Raw genomic sequence first — 24,543 nt, forward strand, 5'->3', positions numbered from 1 at the left:
TGCTTTCATATATATAATTGTAACTAGAAGTGCTCATTTATATTGCTAACTCATAACAGTGTTAAGTTACTTACATTCTCTGCCTTACGCAAAATCCCAATTACATTAATCACGTATTAGATAGAGAATTACACTGCAACGGAAGAAATTGTGTACCACCTCTCACGTGTTACACGGTGCCAGGGTAGCGATCATCAATCCCTAGTCCCAGGGTGAAAGAATGAAGAGCTACTGATAACTATTAATGTATGAGTGGTGATACTTGAACGAGAATTTTATTCCTTTAAATGCCAGGTTTTTCATTAAAGGGATTTGCATTTTTCTGGTTTTTTCATAGTGGCACTATTTGATTGGTTAATTAACGTAACCTCAGGGCCACGGAGCTAGTGGCTTCACCTCCTGTGTAAATTCTTCTGATTGACACAATAATAATCTTTGTTAAATGTAACATTGCATTTCCCTTAAATCCATCATTTTTAATACTTTTTTCCCTTTTCTCTTTTGTTACTTGGGTGGCACCCAATCTTGTCAAATGTCAGTTAATTTTAGAGTAATGTCAAGCCTCACCCAGCCATACACGTAACATAATGGCAACCTTTGGCCAGCATTCGCATAATTAAAGCCTTAATTAATCTCTCATTAGAGTAGACATTATTCCCACTGACTTGTAGTATGAGAGTTTTGCAAGAGAAACGAACCTTATTTTAAAACCCCGTTTTATCTTTTTCGCAACTTGGGCAACCGTGAACATCAGTACACACATGTAAGTACTTTATTCTAGTATTTTAATTATACATCTTTATTTCATTATGATTCACAAATGTTCGAACGCAGTGGTAACGAGAACGTTTATTTCATTCATTCATTTCTCGGAGAAGGCTTGTTGCCAATAGTGCATGTATTTTAGCTGCATTCTCATTACTGTATGTTATCTGCGAGACAACGTGTCTCAACTATAGTCGATTCATTTAAGGTAGATTCTTGTGCCTATGGGATGTTTGTTTGCCGGCCTCTGATTGGCTGGTACCGGGAGGTAGGCCGCTTGCTCATTGCGTCATATTTTCGTCTGTGACTTAGAAAACTAGCAATATGTTTATATTTCTTCAGTTATCTCACGTTTTGCAATAGTTAAGAAAGTTTTGGTCATACCAAAGGATTCGGTATTAATTGTACAACTAAATAATCTTTTCCTGAAATCGATAAGATAAAACACAAAGGAATTACAACGAGTAAAAGTGAAGAGAAAAACATTTCATTCTTTATACCAGTTTTGATTTATCATCGGAGTTTTAATCATTCATACGATGAAGATGAAATAAAACTTGTATTTTCATACAATAAAATCACCCTGAATACGCTTGTGCTTTCAGATTTTGGATGCGTGTCATATGTGAAAAGAAAATGAAGAATATGTCTTATTATGTTGCATCCATACTTGACTCAGCCTGATGGGAAGTCAGTCTTTCTTATTCTTTGCTGTTTATTACTTCACTGAGATTATTATTTCATATCACTCAGATAAGCCTCTGATATCTCTTTCGTTTGAAAATATACATAAAATAAAATTAGAAACAATATCCTGAAACAACCTGATTAAAGCTTAGGCTGAGTTGAACAGTGCGAAGTCGTCTTACCACACAGTTCAACTTCTTTGCTGGATTGAATTCCCTGCGGCCCGCCTGCGTCAGAGCTAACGATACCAGATGGATCCATTTGATTATCATTATTGTTTTCCTTATCAGATATGCCCAGGCAAACTATATGATATTGGATTGAAAATGTTCGACAGTTATAATGGAAATTCTGTGCATTTATTTACAGAAAATGTAATGATATAACATGGTAAATATTGTCGAAACTGCAACGTCTTATATCGCTAATTGGCAACTCAAATATCTCGCTGAGATGACAAACGTAACGACGCCTTGCAGACATTCTCTCGGCAATACCATCAAACTTGAATCATTTACTGATGCAACATATTAAGACATATTCTTAATTTTCTCTTCACATATTACACGCATCCAAAATCTGAAAGCACCAGAGTATTCGGGGTGAATTTGTTGTATGAAAACAAGTTTTATTTTATCTTGGTCGCGTAAATGATGCAAAATTCGATGATAAATAAAAACAGGTATAAAGAATGTAATGCTTCTCTTTTCACTTTTACTCGTAATTCCTTTGTGTTTTATCTTATTGATTTCAGGAAAAGATTATTTAGTTGTGCAATTAATACCGAATCCTATGGTATGACCAAAATCTTCCTATCTTGAGCAAAGCTTGAGATGATTGAAAAAATATAAACATAATATTGCTAGTTTTCGAAGTCATAGAAGAAAATAGTGAGATACTGAGTGAGTGGCCTACCTCCCGGTACCAGCCAATCAGAGGCCGCCAAACAAACGTCTCATAGCCGCAAGAATCTACCTTAAATAGATCGACTATAGTTAGGCATTAGCTAGGAAAGTGCAGTGATAACCATTGTTAATTGTTAAATTGACGGGTAAGTGTTAAATTCCCGCTGAAAACTTACGATATTCATTCTAGCTTGGAAATCCTTTCTGGCAACTCTGTGTAGAGCCACTGTGAGCCTAGTAACCAATTCGTTGTTTAAACCTTTAAATTCTCTGTACAACTTTTAACTTGTTAATAAATTGGCAAAGCAGCTTGATTCACATACCATTGTAATAGTAATTCATATAGGAATTCCATTATAAATAATAACAACGTAAATAGCTAAACTGTTTGCATTCATGAGACAGCTAACAATTCATACCGTCTCTCTCACCAGTAGGCTTAGTACAAAAGCACTTACTACTCACTGCTGTCTACTAGCTGCAATAGACAGACAATATTTTACAGTTTTGGGCGTGAAGTCTCACTTTCGCTTAGCACATTCCATACGTCACAACACGAACAACCTTTTTATTCCCTGTTATGTTTATTAGTTTAATCATTAACGTATTTTCTATCAGGAAGACATTCTTGAACTTGTACCTTTTATCAAAGCAGAATATTTACTCATGTCATGTTGCATATTGCTTTATTACTGTAAGTATGTATAAACCTTCTGTTTTATAACATACCCATATATTGTTTGACCTAATAAATCAAACTGCATTACTTAAACTTGAGCTGCAGGGAGGGAAAGTTTTACATTTTTACATTTAACTTTAAAGCATAACTTTTATTTTTGTTCCTTTGTTACTGACAAGCATTTTGGCAATTTCCCTTATATTTGTTTTATCCTGATTTCATTCAAAACTTATGCGCTCATTACCGCAGTTTCATTTTTACCATTTCCAAATTTTTTCTCCTTTATTACTTTTATTAACTTTGCGGTTTCCCGCACACATTCGTTGTACTTAATTATTACGTAACCACTGCACGGAACATCGGTACCAACCCGTGTGCATGTTTCCCTATGTTTTCGAACAACCACTTATCAACTTGTGCCATAGCCGGTTCGCCCGTGCACAAGTCCCTAATGTCAGCATTTTGATTTTTCCAGTCTCCCGCACACATTTATAATACTTAACTATCACGTAACCGCTGCACGAAAATCGGTACCAGCCCATGTGTATGTTACCCCATGTTTTCGAACACCTACTTACCAACTTCTGCAATAGCCGGTTTTGTCCGTGCACAAGTCCATAACACCTGTACTACTTTGGTTTTATCATCGTTCCACACAAATGAAGCAACGTCCTGAGGGACCCACAAACTTCGTTCTTTCGGGAACATAAACAATCCTGTCCTTTATGAACAAAATCTACACACTATCCGTGCCAGTAACTGTTTACTGAACATCCATCCGCACTTCATTGGCCTTTCAGTTCTTGGCTTTTCCAAGCCTTTACAGATATCTGACCCAATCTCAGTGCGTTACTTTGGATAAACCTTCGTCCCACGGGACCAGCAAGCAACTTTTATTCTCTATCATATTCCGAGCCTTGGCGGCTCCCCGAGTTTCGCACTCTGAGGGCCTGTCTTGGCCCCTCTTTCTTATTTTCCTGCCTTGGTGATCCCACAGATTCACACCCTGCAGTCCCATCTTTGCTCTGCTTTCACAGCACCACATCTGTTCTATGGCACACCATCTTACTTAATACCAGTGCCATTGGGGGAACTCACCATACTGTGGAGAGGACTAATACCCAACAATACACCTCTCTCCCACAACCATGGCTTTTTATGCTGCATTATACCAGACCTTTCTAGAAATCGGACAGGGTCTGGCCTTCAAGAAGCCAGGGATGAGAGGGAAAGAGCAGAGAGAGAAACTAGGGAGGAGAAGGAGAGACTAGCGCTATAAGCCCAGCATGCCCATGAGTTGGCCGTTGAACATGCAACAGTACCATGGCACTCACCTAACATAGAGCTGATCACCCCTCTCCAGCCACATCTCAGTCTGCTCTAAGCAGCATGAGCATGCTCATCCAGTCGTGGTCGGAAACTGAACTGGAAGCATGGCTCGATCACATAGAGAATGTGTTTGCCAACTACAGCCCCACGGCAATCGAGATATTGCTAATCCTTACTAAACACATGAAGGGGAAGGGTTTGATCGCTCTCTGAACTCTGACCACTGCTGAACAAGGAAATCTTGAAGCTGTCAGGAGAGCGGTCATCAAGGTGTACGAAATTACTCCTGAATGCTGGAGACAATGCTGGTGTAGCCTACCCAAAGATGGAGTGGACATATCACAAAGGAAGAAATTTCAACCGTTGGCTGGATTCTCTTGAAGTCAAAATGCTTGCAGACCTTTCTGAGCATGTACAATTGGATGATTTTTTCTATTATGCTCCAAGTGCACTTGCCACATATATTTATGAGAAGCGTCCCACAACCATTGCGGAATGCTGCCATTTGGCAGATGATTGGGAAACGCATCATCCCTACCTCAGCTCTCTTGGCCCAGACTCTAAGCCAGTTACTTGCAACTTCTGAAACTGAACTGGACATAGTATTGAGCAGTGTTGCAATATACCACGTACAGTCAACACACTGCGAAAACCACTGCCCCTACAAGCTCGGATGATGCAATGCCTCCCCAACCCAGCAGCAGGCCTTCTCCCTTTAATGGAACAGTGCCACAAAGAGACTACTGCCGGAACTATTGCACAGCAGGCAAAGTTTATAAACATTCTGCCTTATGGGCAAAGTGCCCAAGCAAGACCGCTACACCTCGGCAGTAGTCACGCCCTCAGCCTTAGGCCCACCAACCGAACGTCCTATTACTGTGGCACCTCCCACAGGTAACTACCATGCATGCCACTTCAGAGCTTTTGAGAGCTCCTTCATAAGGGAAGATCGAGTCCCCTATGGAGCCACCGTCGACAGACAATCGCATTACTGTAGGGGCAATCAACTGAAAGATGATGATACTTCCTACAATTCAACTGAGGGTCACCAGACCTTACCAATCTAAACTCTGCGTGCCTCAGTGGCGTGGTTGGTTTGGTGTTTGCGTCTCACCTCGGTGGTCGCGGGTTCGATTCTTGGCCATTCCATTGAGGAGTGAGAGATGTGTATTTCTGGTGATAGAAGTTCACTCTCGACGTGGTTCGGAAGTCACGTAAAGCCGTTGGTCCCGTTGTTGAATAACCACTGGTTCCATGCAACGTAAAAACACCATACAAACAAACAAACAATCTAAACTCTGCAGACTTGCAGTAGTTAAGTATCTTCCTGAGCAGTGCCATGCTCCATCCATCTTGGATGTTGAACCCCTCTCCAGTACAATTTCTGTGCCTGGCCCAGAATCCACTCCAGTGCCAGAACCCACACCACATCTCCCCCCCAGGAGATCCTCAATAGGGGACACTCTTGCCTCCCAGCTTGGCTCTGCCACCAGTGTCGGACCAAGAGTTAACCCCAAGTAAACCTGAGTCCTATTCGGACTCCCTCATCCATGGCAGAAACTCACATATAAGTGTGACCTCGCAAACCATGCCTGAGTTGGTCATTGCCACCTGTGAGGCTCCAACGACTGACAGACCTCCTTCCTCTCCTTCCACATCTCCAGAGCAGGAACTCTGGAGAATTTCACCATAGCCCAGCTGAAAGTTGAACTAAATGAACTGCGCCAGGAAATGGCAATGATTGTTGGTGCCCTCAAAACTCCCATTGTTGAGGCAATAGGAGTGCCTAAGATGCCACCTCCTCCTTTGGATCTGGTGTCACAGGTTCCTCCTATACCAACAAACATGCAGGGTACACAAGGACCAAGGAAGAGAGGTACAAGGTGTAGGTCTTACAGGTAGCCTACAAGAGCCACTGGGCTCTCCTGGCACTTGCCCAAACCTGGCACAGTGCTCAATTTATCTGGGTGTGATGGTACATAATCCAGAGAAAGTGCCACTTACTCCCTTCATACTCCTACTTCTCGCCCCTTGTGTGGGTATATTCATAAAAGTTAAAGCTTCTGTTCTATATTTAACCTGCTTACTAATCACATACTTATTTCTGAGTACTTTGCACATTCATCCAGAGGCAGGTACCAAGGCACTCTCTACATCCTACTTTTGTAAGTTATAAATTGATTTCCTTTGTACCTTTAATATTGATTCATTTTGCAATTTTAACCCCCTTTTTTTTCCTTTGTCCTAGTATTTACACCTTATTCTACCTGTTAAACTTACTGTACACACTATGCCCTAAATTCTATAAACAATCAATCAATAATGTTTTGACAATTATGTAATTTCCCCACATTTCTTCTTCCGTTCTGAAAGTACCTATGTAATTATCCACATAAAATGACTTAATGGTCTCCATCCCCACTCTCCCCAAGGTGTGTCCTGAGGACCTGTTGGAAAAGGTTAAGGGTATTTGTGATGCCAAAGACCACGACTCGAAAGGCAAAGGCTTGTGTCAACATCTTGTACCAGAGGAATTGTACGTATTTGGTATCAGTAGGATCAAGAAGAACTCTATGGAAGGCATTTGAAATATCAGAAGTCAAGGTGTGTGGGTAACATCTGAATTTTAATAATAGATCATACAGCATTTCAACTGTGTTTGGCCCTGGATGTAAACAGTCATTCAAGGAGTGTTTGCCTTCTGATTTGGAAGAAGCATTGTACACAATGAGAAAAGAAGTGGTCAAACTTTGTTTCTTGACCCCAAAATGTGGCATGCCATAGCCTTCCATTTGGGAGTTGGGGAAGTCTTCAATAAACTCTGCTTCCAGATAAGCCTGAAGGACATTCTCATAAGTGGTTCTGTATTCATGGGTCTTCTGTAATTTCCTCTCTAATGAATTCAATTGAGAGATCGTGTTGCGGTAGTTAACATTAAGGCATCCTGGACCATGAAACAGAAGGCTTACTTGGTACTCATGATCAGGTTTTACAACGCTTTGCTTTACTTTCTCCATTGCTTCATGCTCGGACATACAATATTGCTCATGCAGGGTGATACCAATGATATCCAATTTCCATCATATGTCCACATTGCGTTTATGCTCAACTAGCCTGCAAACAAACAACGTTTGAACAATCAACATATCAACCCCAAGGAGGGCCCACTGAGGAACCTTCCCATATGGTGTAACTCCATGGCTCTTCACAAAAAGGCTGATGCCATCTATCTTTTCCATTCCTAGTACAAAGAGGTTGAAATAATCTCCCTGAATTAATAGATTAATATTCTTCAAGACATCATCTTTGATATTCCAGTCAGTCATTTGACACTCTTTGTTTTGCAAGTGTTTCAAATTGTTCATGCCTGTATTTTATACAGGCGTATCTACAACATTGTGTACTTAGTTCTAATTACCCTATTTCCCATATGTATTTTACAGGCTACTACATCGTATTCCCAACTGATGATTTGCCAGCCAAAACCCTTTTCACTACTGGCAACCTCAATTTATTAGCCAGCCAACTGGAAATGAATGTTTTGCCGACTTCCAGCATAAAAAACATTCTAGTGCGATCATGTTGAGTCTGGGCAAACAAAATGGCTGTCGCTGTGGGAAGCAATGTGGCTGATAAATCTTTGGAAGGCTTATTATTAACCACTTTGGAGTTTACACAGTTTTCCTTGGGCCATTTGTCTATTACTGATTTGATTTTCTGTAGGGTTTACAAGATTACGGGGTTTATTTTGACTTTTCATGGGTCTGGAAGTTATATGTGCATGTGAGCGATTCGGTACATGTGCGCTAGTGTTTTGCATGGCAGACTTATTTGACCAAGTTTTGTAATTACCGCTATTATTGCATATATGAGGCTGTGCTGATACCCATTACACAGTTTGCAATTACCTACCCTGACTCAAGCAATGGAAACATTTCTGTGATAACACTAATTGGCACTGTTCAAGTAACCTTTCATGGTTGGAGTAAAATAACAAACTTCTTCCCTTTTTGTGGTTTATTGTGCAACTGACTTCAGTCGTGCCAGCTGGGGCATGGTTTGTTTATACTTTGTTATGCAACAATCTAACTAGAGGGCACTACTGCCTGGTGGTAAATTCGTAATTTGGACAAAGTACAAAAAAGACAAAACTGAGGGTCACACATTTGAATTAATATTTTAACAAGGGGATCTGGCTGATAATGGAGAACAGAGGGTTGCCTCCAAGGACCTTGACTGGGTGGTAGAATGGCAGTTAGGGGCCATACTTAAAACTTTTTCCTGTGTAGGTTTTGCTGTATATTCAGATAGATTGGTATATTCTTCCCTCCTCTGAGGGAGCCACAGTTTTCAGTTTTCCACCATTAAAGGCGATCAGTTTCTTTTTTCCTCATCGTTTTATCAGCATCTTTCTCCTCCATGTAACATAGACACTCGCTGATGTCACTTGGGTGTCATCCTTGGAGGGGGTTTTCCTTGCTAATACCTGCTTAATTTTCTTCCAAAGAACTCGGGGGGCCAACTTCAGGGTCACCACTATAGGTGCAGAGGTTGCCCGACTCAGAATAAATGTTCTTTAGTTCTTCAGTGAGCATGGCCAATTTCCTGCTCATTGGTGGTCAATTGTCATTGTAGCAGAGTCCTTCCAAAGCTCCTCATGTCAGATTCTTGCTGGATAGTGGTGAAATGAAGCCCGAAGGAAATATAGGTAGAAAGTAGACCCTCTTTTAAGCGTGTCCTTTTAAAATGGATGGTAGTATTGTGCAAACTGATCTTATGTTGAATCTACTCAGCTTTCCTAATGATTCGTTTCTTATACCTTAAACTGGCAATGTTCTGACTTTGGCAAAGAGAATACATTAACAGAATTTATACAGCAGTTTTATTCTCTATACAAGTACAGGTATTGAAATATTCTTGGAAAATCCATAGACTACCAGCAGGTGAATTCTGGATGCTTCAAGGTTTCCTTTCAGAGTTTCCTTTGCCTTTCGACGTTCTGACCAGCCTGTTGTTCATTTTAAAGACTTCCAGTAATATCAGTGGGTATGTACATTGCACGAAGAAAAAAATATGCAGAGAAAAAGATAAAAATGATAACTAAGAAAGGGATTTGTCCTTTATTAATGGTGAGAAATTAAGGCTCCCTTAGAAGAGGGAAAAATATATCAGTCTTACTAAATTTACACAGACATCTGAACAGGACAAAGTATGAACATTGGCCAGTTATTGACCAATATTAATGTTGAAGAGAAAATAGTCATAAGGAAAATTGAGACGGCTCAATACAAGATCAATTCACCTGATGCACCCATACTTTTTAAAAGGAAATTCTTAAGTGAGCACAGGAAGAACTATACACGTTAAAACTTTCAATATAAGCACCTTAGATAGCTTAAAAGAAGAAGAAGAAATGAATATATCTAATGCATGCATAAATTTGTGGGATAAGATGATACGGCACGGATGGATTTTTGGAATGTTTCAATTTAAAAACATATAAAGCTGATGGGTTACTGAAAGAAGAAACATAACAATAGACGTGATCAGGAGTGAGTTTATGGTGATAATAATTTAGTCATCCTTTAAGCACCCGCAGGTATAGTGTATAATGTAGTTTAGGTACTTAGAGATCCGCAGGCATAATACATGCATCCATTAGTATAATGGTACAGCATAATAACATTCAGGCATTCGTGAGCATAATGAACAATGGAATATCATGTAGGCATCTGCTAACATAATGAAACAATAGAATATCTTTTAGTCATCCGTTAGCAAAATGAAACAATGTAGCATCATGCAGGCATTTAGGCATTCATTAGCAAAATGAAACAATGGAATATCGTTTAGCCACCTGTTAGCATAACGATACTATGGAATATAATTAGGCATCCGTTAGAATAAGATACGATGGAGTATCATTTAGGCATTCATTAGCATAATGAAACAATGTAATATCATTTAGGCACCGTTAGAGTAATGATCCATTAGCATAATGAAACGGTAGAGTATCATTTAAGCATTAAGGCGTTCATTAGCATAATGAGATAATGGAATATCATTTAGGCATCCATTAGATAATGAAACAATGGAATATCATTTAGGTGTATATTAGTATAATGAAACCTTGGAGTATCATTAGCATAATGAGGATCATTAGCATAATGAGTATCATTAGCATAATGAAACAATGGAATATTTAGGCATCCATTAACATAATGATATGATGGAGTATCCTTTAGGTATTTAGGCATTCATTAGCATAATGAAAAAATGGAATATCTTTCAGGCCTCTGTTAGTATAATGAAATAATGGAATATCATTTAGGCATCTGTTAGCGTAATGAAACAATGGGATATCATTTACTTATTCGTTAGCATAATGAAAAAATGGCATATCATTTAGTCATCCACTAGCATAATGAAACAATGTAATATCATTTAGGCATCCATTGGTATAATGAAACAATGGAATATCATTTAGGCATCCGTTATCATAATGAGACAATGGAGTATCTTTTAGGCATTCATTAACATAATGAAACAATGGAATACCATTTAGGTATTCATTAGGATAATGAAACAATGTAATATCATTTAGGCATCCGTTATCACAATGAAACAATGAAATATCATTTAGGCATTCATTAACATAATGAAACAATGGATATCATTTAGGTATTCATTAGGATAATGAAACAATGTAACATCATTTAAGCATCCGTTAGCATAATGGAACGATGGAACATCATTTAGCCATCTGCTAGCATAATGAAACAATGGAATACGAAGTTTCAAAGTATATGAACAAAAGGCTCTTATGAAGTATACGGGGATATTAAAATATAGTATATCAAAATCAGTGTCTGGAGGAGGGAAGGATTTTGATGGAATGCCGGAGAAGTATATTAATTTCAGAGTGCAAAAAGTTATGGTAATAGAAGAGAGTGTGCAAAATAATTATCGTAACATTGAAAGTTTGTAGGACAGTCGTAAAAGCATTACGAGATTATAACAATGGAATACTGAAACTCAGCTAATATAAATTCAAGGTACAATTTGTACGGAGATAAGTAAAAGTTTTTTGTTCATTGAGGGTTCGTAAATGAACCCACATATAAAATTTTATTATTAATTTCATCACATATACAATATCAAAAAGGTTTATTTAAATTAATGACACTCAATTCTCCTTTTGGGGTATATGAAATTCCATGTCATACAACATATTGATGTAGATTTAACTTTTGTTCCACTTTCATAATTTTGTATATCTACTTTTGTTTTCAAATGTATATAATCCATCGATTTACCGAAACCAGGATTTTTCTTAAACATTCCGTGATGGTTTGATCCACTGAGTCCGGGTATTTTACTTAACACTTAATTCAAACTGTAATCTTCTTTGTACTGAAACTTGGGCATATAAATCTTATCATAAACACATTCATTTCCACGTACATTAATTTCTATAATATTACTCATGTTGGGGATAATGTGTTTTTTTAAATATTTGGCCCTAGCTAATTTATCTTGTAAAATTATTATCATGGTATACCTTCCAGTGTTTTTATGTGGAAACCGATAAATGTTGCATAGTATTCCCCCAAACTTACTTGCGGGTACCGATTTTATATTAGTTTGGCGGGTTATTTTCGTAATTAAAAATTCTCATCTTTAGTACGTGCTTCTGTAACTGGATGTTTCCATTTTTCTACCAGTATAGTTTTTGTATAAATTATATGCTTCATACCTTCCAAATCTACCCCAGCTTATAAAATCCTCCTGTAAAAACATTCCATCTAAAACAGTCTCTGGCCAGGGAGTTTATATCTTCAAAATTCTTTTCAGTTTCCGGTTTTCACATAATTTCAGTGGCCGTGTTATTTAGACGTAACATTTCCTTGGCTCTGTTTTTATTCTTGTTATTAAAATAGGCAATTTCTGATTTAGGAATAAAATATAGTGGTATAGTGTTTTGAAAGAGTGATGCTGGTGAAGAAGATCCGCTTGCTATATAGTTTATAGCATTTTTTATATTTTCATATCGTTTCAGTTGTTCCAATACCTATATTAGATAAACATTCTTTACTCCATATAGCATTTCTATGATATTCTAAATTTTTACATATTTTTAAGAACTACTTAATGGTTTCATAGCTGCTGATATTTTCGTGAATAAATCTATGTTATCGAGGCTGTTCACCTCCTCCTTCATTAGGACTTGAAGCTCTCTGTGCACGATGTTATCTAATAAGCGCTCTTCGTACCACTCTGCCCTTTTGTCTTGAATTTCCTGTTGATGTTAAAAAAGTATCTGACAGATAGTCTTCTTCGTATAACGTTGCAAAAGAGATTTTTAAACGTGTAAACGTGTTGTCATCTATACGGGACATATTTTCTGTCGAACCAGTGGTAGAAAGTTTAACAGGGAAAGTTAAAATGAAAGGGATGAAGTAAAAAAAAAAAAAAGACAGTGAAACAGTGAAAAAAACAAAAACGTTATCAACGGAGTGAATGTAAAAAATGAAAATTAAAGACGACATCACACGAGAATATAATGAAATAAGAGGACAAGTTACGCATCCCAGATCAGGTTTCCAGAATATCTTCGAAGAAATTTACACGAATAAAGCTAAATGCAAATGTACGTACTTGATCACAGTAAACAGTGAAACGTTCAGATCAATGATCGGGTGGTAAAAGAGCTATAACTTATAACCAGTAGGATGCCCTAAACGCGATAACTAGCAAAGCTTCAAGTTAAACCATCAAAGGGTTAACTAGGTATCTCGGAACTCTTTGCTGCATAAATGTTATCGTTAATTGCATTCCAAATAGTCTTCCGGCATCAAAATACTAATAAAAATGATGATGCGAAATGATTATCTATAGCGAAGATGGAGAAGACATAGTTTAACTAACCCTAGTATTCGAGAAAATGACCGAATTTGGTGCTGAAATCATCAATTTTGAGAAAATTATGATTGCAATTATTAAAACATAATTTTAATGTGAATTTATGATATTTTGAAAATAAATCTTTTATGGGATGAAATTTAAAGGCGTTAGGTTTTATCTGCCGAAAGAATTTTTCTTTTATCTTCAACACTTGAAGTTATTAGCATTTGAAAAGCTTTAAGGCCGAGCCGTTTCCAGTAATGACTTCGCTTCGCTCATAAGGATTGTTTAAGTTACCAAATAATAATTTTTGGTGACATTTCGGGAATGTTCATTGTTGCCAGATAGTATCATCTCTTATTATGTAATAGCATCAGGAAACACATTAAAGTGGAAAGCAAGTTAGATTTGTCTACATATAAAAATAGCACATGAAAAAGTATCTTCTCCATATATATATATATTTTTTTTTGTTTATCACAGTCATCCTGTTCGACTGGAAAGTCTTTATAGTGTGGGGTTCTAGGCTGCATCCTGCCTTCTTAGGAATCCATCACTTTTTTTTTTACTATATGCACTGTTTCTAGGAGCACACTCTTCTGCATGAGTCCTGGAGCGACTTCAGCATCTAGTTTTTCCAGATTCCTTTTCAGGGATATTGGGATCGTGCCCAGTGTCCATATGATTATGGGTACAATTTCCACTGGCATATCCCATAGCCTGTGTATTTCTATTTTCAGGTCTTGTTACTAATCAGACTTTTCTCTTTCTTTCTCATCTACTTTGGTGTCCCATGGTATTGCAAAATCAATGAGTGATATTTGCTTCATGATTTTGTCAATCAATGTCATGTCTGATATTTGCAAGTATCACCCTATCTGTTCTGATACCATAGTCCCAGAGGACCTTTGCCTGATCATTTTCTATCACTCCTTCGGGTTGGTGCTCATACCACATATTATTGCAGGGTAGCTGGTGTTTCTTGTACAGGCTCCAGTGGAGGGCTTTTGCTACTGAATCACATGCCTCTTTTTATACTGGTTCTGTGCAAGTTCCAGACATTAGCTTGCTATGTGGTCTATGTTCTTGTTTTTCATATTGCACTTCCTGCATATGGGTGAGATGTTGTTTCCTTCTACCATTTTTTGAACATATCTGGTTCTTAGGGCCTAATCTTGTGGAACTGATAGCATTCCTTCTGTTTCCTTCTTGAATTCTCACCTCTGTAGCCATTGCAATGTTTCATCGCTGGACAGTTCTTTAGTCTGTCTCATGTACTGTCCATGCATTAGTTTGATGTGCCATTCCTCTGTTCTGTTTGTCATTCTCCTGTCTCTATGTTTCAGGGTCTTTGTCTACTTTTATCAGTCCTTCTTCCGATGCACTCCTAAGCCAATCGTTTTCACTGGTTTTCAAATATTGCTCCACTGATCTGCTCTTGATGATGACGCACACCTCTGTGCTTAGTAGTCCTTTCCCTCCTTCCTTTCGTGTTATGTATAGACTTTCCATATCTGCTCTTGGGTGTAGCGCTTTGTGTATTGTCATGTGTTTCCTAGTTTTCTGGTCTATGTTGTGGAGTTCAGCCTTCATTTACTCCACTACTCCTGCTCTATATCTGATTACTTGGACTGCCCATGTGTTTATGGCTTTCATCATATTCTGGCATTGAGTTTTGACTTGAGTATCACCTTGAGTCTCGGCATATGTTCTTTCCTTATTATGTCCTTCGTCTCTTGTTGTTTCATATCCTCTCCTTTTATTATTCCCAGGTATTTGTATCCTGTCTCATCTATGTGTTTGATGCTATTCCTATCTGGTAGCTTTATCCCTTCAGTCCTTCTCACTGTGCCTTTTTGTATATTGATCAAGGTGCATTTTTCTATTTCAGATTCTATCCTGATGTCCCTAGATACAATCCTTACAGTCTGGATTAGGGTATCTTTTTCCTTGATGCTCGTACCATACAGTTTGATGAACATCAGATGGTTAATTCTGTTGCCTCCTTTCTCGAGTTGATACCTAGCATCCATCTTCTGTAGTACTTTTGTCATGGGAATCATGGCTGCTACGAAGAGTAGTGGGGACAGTGGGTTGCTCTGGAAGATCCCTCTCCTGATGTTAACCTCTGCTAGTCTTATTTCAAAGTTCATAAGTATTGTATTCCAGTTGCGCATTGTAGTTTTTAGGAAACTGATGGTGTTTTTGTCTTCCCCATTTATTTTCAGGTATTCTATCAGCCATGTGTGTGGTATCATGTCGAAGGCTTTTTTGTAGTCAATCCATGCCATGGTTAGGTTGGTTTTCCTTCTCTTACTGTTCTTCATTATCATTTTGTCTATCAGGAGCTGGTGTTTTGTGCCCCTACAATTCCTTCTGCAGTCTTTTTGTTGGTGGGGGATGGTGTTTTTATCCTGTAGGTAGTTGTATAGCCTTTCACTGATGATACCTGTTAGTAACTTGCACATTATTGGTAAGCAGGTGATAGGCCTGTAGTTAATTGCTATATTTCCCTTGTTCTAGTCTTTTTGTACTAAGGATGTTCTTGTGGTCATCCATTTGGGCACATGGTGGTTTGTGATACAATGCTGGAGTTGTTCTGCTATTCGTGGGTGTAGGGCCCTGAAGTTTTTGATTCAGTATCCATGGACTTCATCAGGACCTTGTGCTTTCCAGGCGGGCATTTTCTTTAGTTGGTGTCTGATTGTCAGTCCTGATCTCTGTGAATCTTTGTTTTATTCTCCCCATTTCTTCTGCCTTAACTTCCTGTAGCCATGTTGCATGTTTGTTGTGTGATACTGGATTGCTCCATACGCTTTTCCAGAGTCTCTTACTTGGTTCGACTTCAGGAATTTCCTGGTGGTTGTCTTCCCTTCTTGGTTGCTTGTATAGTCTTTTCTGGTTTTTTCCGAATAGTTTGTTCAGTTGGCATCCTTTATTCCTGTTTATGTTCCTTTGGATCTTATGTGCTTTGGCTTTATGCCTCTGTTTTATATCTTCTATTGTGTTATTCAGTCCCTTCGCCTGTATTTTTTATTTCTCATTCAGTTCCATCCTTGTTTTCTTGTTTCTTAGCCTCTTTTCTGCCATCTCCCTCAGTTTACTCAAGTCAGATCTCATCACCATGAATTTTTTTCCAGGTGCCTTTTCCAAGGTGGTTGCTGTTTTGGTGTATGTTGGGTTGGTTGTGATGGCAGTGTAGGTGTTTGTATCCCCATGAGTTCTGCTAAGTCTTGTTCCTGCATGTGCCAGGTTATTTGTTTCTGTGATAATTGTGGTGTGTATTAGTCTCATTGTTTCACTTGTTCTCTCCCTTAATTTCTTTGTGTTCTAGGCTTTCATAGAGGAAATCTTTGTTTTTTCTGTATATGATCTTTTCCACCCATTCCATCCTCACTTGTTTCTTCGGTGATTCTTCCTGTCGACTTCTGTGGTATTGTCTCTTAGTTCTTCATTGCCGGATGTTATTTCCCTTTCCAGTTCCTCTTTTTCTAGTGTGGAGAGCCAGTTCTTTTTCATTATGTTCCTTACTTGGTCTGCCAGCTTCTGTTCTGTTTGGGTGGTGTTATTTCTCTCATTCCAGATGATAACCAATCTTCTTCTGTATCCTCTTTCCATTGGATTGCTTTTGATGTAGCATCTCCATATTTCTATATTCTCTTCTCTTGTCCATTTCTTCTTCTGGTTTGCCTCTGTAGCCACAGTCTTTTCGTGCTAGTTACCGTCGTTGTGGTGGTCAGATGCTGAATGACGACCTCCAAGTACAGTGGTACCTCGAGATATGAAAGGCTCAACTTGCGAAAAACTCGAGATACGAAAGCAAATACGAAGATTTTTGCGGCTCTACATACGAAAATTGTTCAAGATACGAAAGGTTGCTTCTGTAAAGTCCGAGATTCACCCGGACCACCGATAACAATTTTAAAACTCGCAAGCCGCCAGCTGAGTAGACTCGCCACCATCCTCTCACTCTCCCATTGGTTCCTGATGCTAGTCACCGCCATAAGATCCTTCTCTCCTATTGGTCAGCATCTCTCCCATGATCCCATCATGCATCTATGTAGCGGCGTGCTTTTTCGGCCACCTCGCGGCATCATCGGATTGTAAGCACGCGGAATTCATTCGTTCTATACGATTTCGTTTATTAACGTAAATTTGTTAGTGATTTTGTTGTAGTATACTTTATCGTGTTGTGTGAGAGCTTTACTGCATACGTATACTACATAACATAATTACGTACAGTATATACGTAGTCATGGGTCCCAAGAAAGTTGAAGTTCACGGAAAGAAGATGATGCTTTCTTTGGAGATGAAGATGGAGATAATTAAAAAGTATGAAGCTGGTATGCGATTGAGTGTGATCGCTAAGGAATACGGCCGAAATCCGCCAACAATAGGCACTATCCTTAAGCAGAAGGATGTCATCAAAGCAGCTACACCTTCCAAGGGCGTGACTATTTTGTCCAGCAAGAGGAGCCACGTGCAAGATGAAATGGAAGGGCTGCTTTTTGTCTGGATAAAAGACAAAGAAATTGCTGGCGATATGATAATGGAGACGGCAATCTGCCACAAGGCCAGCGCTATTTTTGTCGATTTGATTGCCCAGGCCGAAGATGACGGACAAGAAGGGACATCGACACCAACCCCGAACTTCAAGGCTTCTCATGGGTGGTTCGAAAAATTCCGTAAACGGACTGGCATCCATTCGGTGGTGCAGCATGGGGAGGCAGCCAGCTCGGACATGAAAGCGGCCGAAGCCTTTATTAAGACGTTTGACGAGATGACTCTCAACGAAGGCTACAGTTCTCAGCAAGTCTTCAACTGTGACGAGACTGGCCTTTTTTGGAAAAAAATGCCTCGTCGGATGTACATCACGCAGGCAGAGAAGAAGCTACCTGGGCATAAGCCTATGAAAGACAGGCTTACGCTCGCACTTTGTTCGAACGCCAGTGGGGATTGCAAGGTGAAGCCCCTACTTGTGCATCATTTGGAGACTCCTCGAGCCTTCAAGGCCCACAAAGTGCTTAAGGAGAAGCTTCCAGTGATGTGGAGGGCTAATGCGAAAGCCTGGGTAACAAGACTTTTGTTCACCGAGTGGGTAAATCTGTGTTTTGGCCCGACAGTGAAGAAATTCTTGGAAGAGAAGCGCCTCCCTCTGAAATGTATGCTGGTGCTGGACAATGCCCCTGCTCACCCTCCTGGCCTCGAGGAAGATATCCTAGCGGAGTATTCGTTTATCAAGGTTCTTTATCTTTCGCCTAACACCACCCCTCTCCTCCAGCCCATGGACCAGCAAGTGATATCGAACTTCAAGAAGCTGTATACGAAACATCTTTTCAAGAGATGTTTCGACATCACCGATACCACTAACTTCACCTTGTGTGAATTTTGGAAGGAGCATTTCGATGTTGTGATATGCATCCGACTCATCGACCAAGCTTAGCAGGTTTTGAGGCGAACCTTGAGTTCCTCATGGAGGAAACTCTGGCCTGATGCTGTATCCGCCCGAGACTTCGAGGGATTCGATGTGGGCGAAGCTGGTGCTGCAGATTCAGGAACAGTTGACGATCCTGAAACTGTTTCCCAACCAGACCTTGACGAGATCGTTGCACTCGGCAAGTCCATGGGGCTGGTCGTTGACGAGGACGACATCAATGACCTTCTCGACGAACACCAAGAGGAGCTTACGACGACGGATGACCTGAAGGAGTTGGAGGCCATGCAACAGAACGTCGTTCAAGAAGAGTTCTCCAGCTGCGGTGAGGAGGAGGAGGACGACTCTATGACAACGGCAGAAATTAAGGATGCTCTAGCTGCTTTTCATAAGGTGCAATCATTCATAGAAAAGACACCCCCCGAAAAGGCTTACACAGGTCGGATGCTTGCACAGTTCGATGACGTTTGGCCGAGTCGTTTCAGGAACATTGTCAAAAGCAGGCAGAAGCAATCTTCCTTGCATAGTTATTTTTTAAAGAGGCCTCTAGTAGGAGTAAGCAAAAAGGAAGAACCAAGTGATACTACGAAAAAACAGAAAGTTGAAAGTGGTGAAGTTGAAATTTTGTAAAAAAAAATGTAAGTATGATAAAGTAAAAAAAAAAATGTAAAAATAAAAAAAAGACCCCCAAAAAATTTTATTTTAAGTTTTCTGTAAAGTTAAGTGTTATAGTTTTGTTAATGTGTTTCGTAAAGTTTAGTTTTTGTTTTCCTGACATTTTTTTATGTGTTTCGTAAAGTTGAGTGTATGTATCTGTCGTTTGTCCTCCTCCTCTGTCACCACTTTCAGAGATAGCCTCACTCGAAAGGTAAGCTTCCACATTTTACTACATACGTACGTATGTACGTACAGTATTTCTTGTATACCATGTACACTAATACACTTTATTTACAGGTACATACATATTAGTACTATTAGTATGTATTAAGTTAGGTATTGAATGGTCCAAATTGTTGTAATATTTCATTGTTTATAGGTCAATTTAGCTTTATTATGAAATTTACTGGGGCGTTTTTGGAGGGCTTGGAACGGATTAGCCAGTTTACATGTAAAATGCGGTTCAAGATACGAAAAACTCATGATACGAAGGCCGCCTCGGAACAGATTAATTTCATATCTCGAGGTACCACTACCTGACGGCCGTATTTTTAAACTTCCACCTGCCCCCTTCGATTAAGAGGCTGCTCGTGAAATCTCTTTGTGGCCCGGTAGTTTGAAAACATAGACGAAGTGCTTTTACAAAGAGGAACTGCATGGGAGGGTTGGTGCACCGGAAGTGATAAACAAATATCTCACTTTATGCCTATACATATATAAACTTTATCACTTACACTTGTTTTGTGCATCAATACAATTACTGCAGCAGAGTCTAGCTGACTTTACAGCTGAGCCGCCAACTGATTAAGTCATGACCATTCCTTGAAGCTGATTGGTTGGAAATCGTTTCGCAAAGTTCGTTAATCTGTGGTTCTTTTCATTTTCATTTATTTTGCAATGGTTATTTTGCCGAACTAAAATACGTTGTGCTCATTATCATATAATCCAATAGAGGATGAAAGATTATTCTGTTACAGCTGTGCAGTTCATAAACACCCGACACAGACAGGAACTTGGGAAGGTGAGGTGTTCTAAGTACAAAGACAGTCTTTTACAAGCATGCAAATATGACCATTTGCATTGAAGTACTGAAAAAAAATAAACTAAAATATTTGGCATGTGTTATACGTTTCAATACTTACATTGTTATGCGGTTCTCATTTAATTTTACGAAAAATGTACGAAGAGCACAGCGAAGAGGTGGTGAATTCTACTTCTTTGTTTCCAATAATGTTCACACTCAATTAATCTTCGTCTTGGGGGCGAAGAGCTGCTTTGAAGATTACAGTATAAAAATACGGCCCTGACCATCTTCCCCTTCAACTGGGGTGTATATATACCTGGCTGCCGGACGAAGCTCTCATTTCTTTCCGTCATTGCTAAGTTTTGCTATTTAATTCATGGCTGGACCCTGTCCCATCTGCGATAGGTAATAATTTACAGCTAAAGATCCTTGCCTAAGGAATCAATGCAGAGGAGAGCTGTCACACATCCAACGACTGACCAGCCCGAATGATGCTTAACCAGTCCATTGATGACCTAAACCATATTACTACCATGGTAACTACGCGTCTCTCTCTCATATCTTTAATTATTATTATTATGATTATTTCTTGTATCAGTTTAGTTATCGCGTCTCTTTCTCTTATCAATTATTATTATTATAATTATTATGTGTTTCTCATATCAATATATGAGTTATTTTTTTCAATTATTGCATCTCTTTCTCTTATTATTATTAATTATTATTATTATTATTATTATTATTATTATTATTATTATTATTATTATATCATTTCTCGTATCAGTATATAAGTTCTTTTGATTATCGCATTTCTTTCTCATATAATTTATTATTATCTTCATAAACCTTCTTCGTCGTCTTCTAACGGTAGTGGAGAGAGAGAGAGAGAGAGAGAGAGAGAGAGAGAGAGAGAGAGAGGAGCACTGCTTTTGTACATATACACTTGAATGAGAGAAAGAGAGAGAGAGAGACTGCACCTGTTTGAGCTGCTTCAATAAATATTTTGTCTGATTGGTCAGTACTTGATTAATATATGTAAATATACCTATTATCTCTATGATCAAAACTAAACGCACCTAAGTTACAGTCATAAAAGAACTTTGCCCCATCTTTATCAGATCATAAATTAATTTCAACGGATATGGTGGATTTTCCTCTACTAGTGAAGATTTCGTTTCATCGTGGCCCTAAGCGTATTAAATTTGAATGCGTAAATTTAGGAAAACTTCAGGGAAAGTTTATTGCACAGAAGCTTCATTATTAACAGACAGTTATTGGTGGAATTGCGGTATATCTGTTGTCCGATTTTCCCCAACTTGAGATCGTGAAGAAAACAATATGGTTCAACAAAGACAAAAATGAAAAGCCTGTTTTTGAGTAGGCGAACGAACCAGTTAGTAGGCATATTGTTGTTTTCTGCAACGGAAACAATTTTGCCATCTCTCGTGACTAATCTTTGTTAGGGATGATAATAATAATAATAATAATAATAATAATAATAATAATAATAATAATAATAATAATAATAATAATAATAATAATAATAATAATAATGATAACAATACCCTTATTATTAAAAGCAAAAATGGTTTTCAATCCAATGCTAGGAAATATCATGCAACTTCTAATCTTATCTTCTTACAATTGCAAATTTAGGCTTTTCAAAGCTTTAATAACGGAGAGTCCTGAAGGAAAGACCGGAAAAAAACTGAGGACGACAATGTTCAGGAACACCAAAATGAGACTGGGAGGCGTTAACATCCTTCTCCTCACAATCGTCATATCATTAATAGTCCTGTAAGTTTTTCATGTAAAACTAATCTGTCATTCATTCAAAAAAAATTCAAGAATATGCATGTATGTATAATATTATATATATATATATATATATATATATATATATCTATATAGCTATATCTATATCTATATATATATATTATATATATCTTATAATTTATAGAGACATAAGATTTATTATCTATATATATATATAACATATACATATATATATATATATATATATATATAGATATAGATATTTATAATATTAGTAGTCTTATTATATAATTATCGTTATTACGTATCTATCTATATATATATCTAATATATATTATATATAGAATTGGATCTATATATTCTTGTATAATAATATATATATATTTATATATTATATATATAATATATTAATATATATATATATAGATATAATATTATATATAGAATTATATAGATATAGATAGATATATATATATATATAGATCATCTATATATATATGTATATATATATTATATCCTAGATTATAATATATTACTATAGATAGATTTATCTTATATCTGGATAATATATATATATATATATATAGATAATAGATATAGATATAATATAGATATATATATATATATATAGATAATACCGTATATTATATATTCTATATCTACATTATATCTATATCTATATATATATATATATATATATATATATATATATATATATATATATATATATACGTATATAAATAAAGGTTTTTTTGCCACGAAGGAAAAAAATGAAAAAACGAGTTGGCCGAGTACTTTCGGTCCTAGTAAAGGTTCCGAATAGGACCGAAAGTACTCGGCCAACTCGTTTTTTCATTTTTTTCCTTCGTGGCAAAAAAAACCTTTATTTATACATAGCATCACGTTTTATATACTTCGTGATCAAGTTATTCATATACGTATATATATATCTATATCTATATCTATATCTATATACTATATATATATATATATATATATTTATATATATATATATATATATATATATATATATATATGTATGTATATATATATATATATGTATATATATATATATATATATATAGATATATATGTATGTATGTATATATATACATACATATGAATTTATTTTTTATCACATCATTGTGATTCATATGCAAGCATTGAGCTACATATGTCCTTTAATATCCAATTCACTCTATCTCGGAATGAATATGTTTTCATATATGTTAACCAAAGGGAAATTTTCTTAGTTGATAATAGTTTCGTCTTTCCCGTGGATTCGAACCAGCGGATAGAGGAGAAATCAGGACTTTAATGATATTTAAAGGACATTTGTAGCTTAAAACAAGTTATATATATATATATATATATATATATATATATATATATATTATATATATATATATATAAAATGGATATGTGTGTATGTGTATGTGCCAACATAACTCTGAAATGTGTCGAGCAAATTCAACCGAACTTGGTATACATATGACTTACTATGAGGAAATGAATACTGTGTAGGTAAGACATCAGTGGCGCCGAAGGGGTGGAAAGGGGATGACATGTAAAAATAACCGAAAACAACAAATATTAGTGTCTAATCCTTAGTTTCCGAGAACACTGAGCTGAATAATGACACTCATTATGCCCTGAAAGTCCAAGTTCAGCACTGATAAACATGGGGGTTGAGAAGGGGTGAAATAAGAAATATCAAAGAGGCTGGGCAATGTAATTGAGGCAACTATTTATCAGGAAAGAGAGAGAATGTGCGAGAGAGAGGGTGAGAGGGAGAATAGAGGGGGTGTTAGGAAGGAGAAGGAGTGAAAGATGAGAGAGAGAGAGAGAGTAGAGGGGATGTTAGGAGGGAAAAAAAGAGTGAGAGAGTAGAGGGTTAGGGAGGAGAAAGAAGGAAAGAGTGAGGAAGAGCTGGAGTGACAGAGCGTAAGAAAGGGAGAGAGGGGAAGTGAGAGAGGGTAGAAGGGGTGTTAGGGAACAGAAAGAGAGGAAAAAGTGAGGGAGAATTGGAGGGAGGGAGAGTGAGTATATATATACTGAATAAAGCAATACAAAGCAAGGTACAACATTAAAATACAAGTTACTCTAGAAAAAAAAAGCATTATTAAAGTTAAGAGTGGAAAATGCACAGAAAGTAAACAAGAAGAAAGGCGTGGTTTAAGCTATGTACAAGGGAACAGACGAAGAGTGGGTGTTTAAGGTGGGAACTAGTTTCTTTATAGCTAGAGATTCTAATTTTGGAAGGTGGTGTTCATATGGACTTGATAAAAATATCTTGAGATCATTATAATTTATATTATTTTTACAAAATTTCCCATGATTCCTAATATTAGGTAATTCTGGGTTAGAGAGTTTGCGCCTTGAA

At 37.5% G+C, this 24,543-nt stretch overlaps 2 protein-coding genes across 3 annotated transcripts in view; one reads left to right on the top strand and one right to left on the bottom strand.

Annotated features, from left to right (window-relative positions):
- Positions 1 to 24,543, top strand: part of LOC135198391 (probable methyltransferase-like protein 24) — a 105,189-nt gene that overhangs the window by 18,903 nt on the left and 61,743 nt on the right. For both annotated transcript variants that reach the window (XM_064225933.1, XM_064225932.1), the window contains exon 2: positions 22,041 to 22,181. In XM_064225933.1, the coding sequence (XP_064082003.1) occupies positions 22,105 to 22,181 (77 nt within the window). In that variant the 5' untranslated portion in view covers positions 22,041 to 22,104. The remainder of the gene's footprint in view (positions 1 to 22,040; positions 22,182 to 24,543) is intronic.
- On the bottom strand, positions 6,768 to 7,382 carry LOC135198261 (uncharacterized). The gene has a single exon (XM_064225831.1). The coding sequence runs from the start codon at positions 7,380 to 7,382 to the stop codon at positions 6,768 to 6,770; it is 615 nt and encodes a 204-aa protein (XP_064081901.1).

Source organism: Macrobrachium nipponense, chromosome 22 (genome assembly GCF_015104395.2).
Source record: "Macrobrachium nipponense isolate FS-2020 chromosome 22, ASM1510439v2, whole genome shotgun sequence".
NCBI classification, from domain to species: Eukaryota; Metazoa; Arthropoda; class Malacostraca; order Decapoda; family Palaemonidae; genus Macrobrachium; species Macrobrachium nipponense.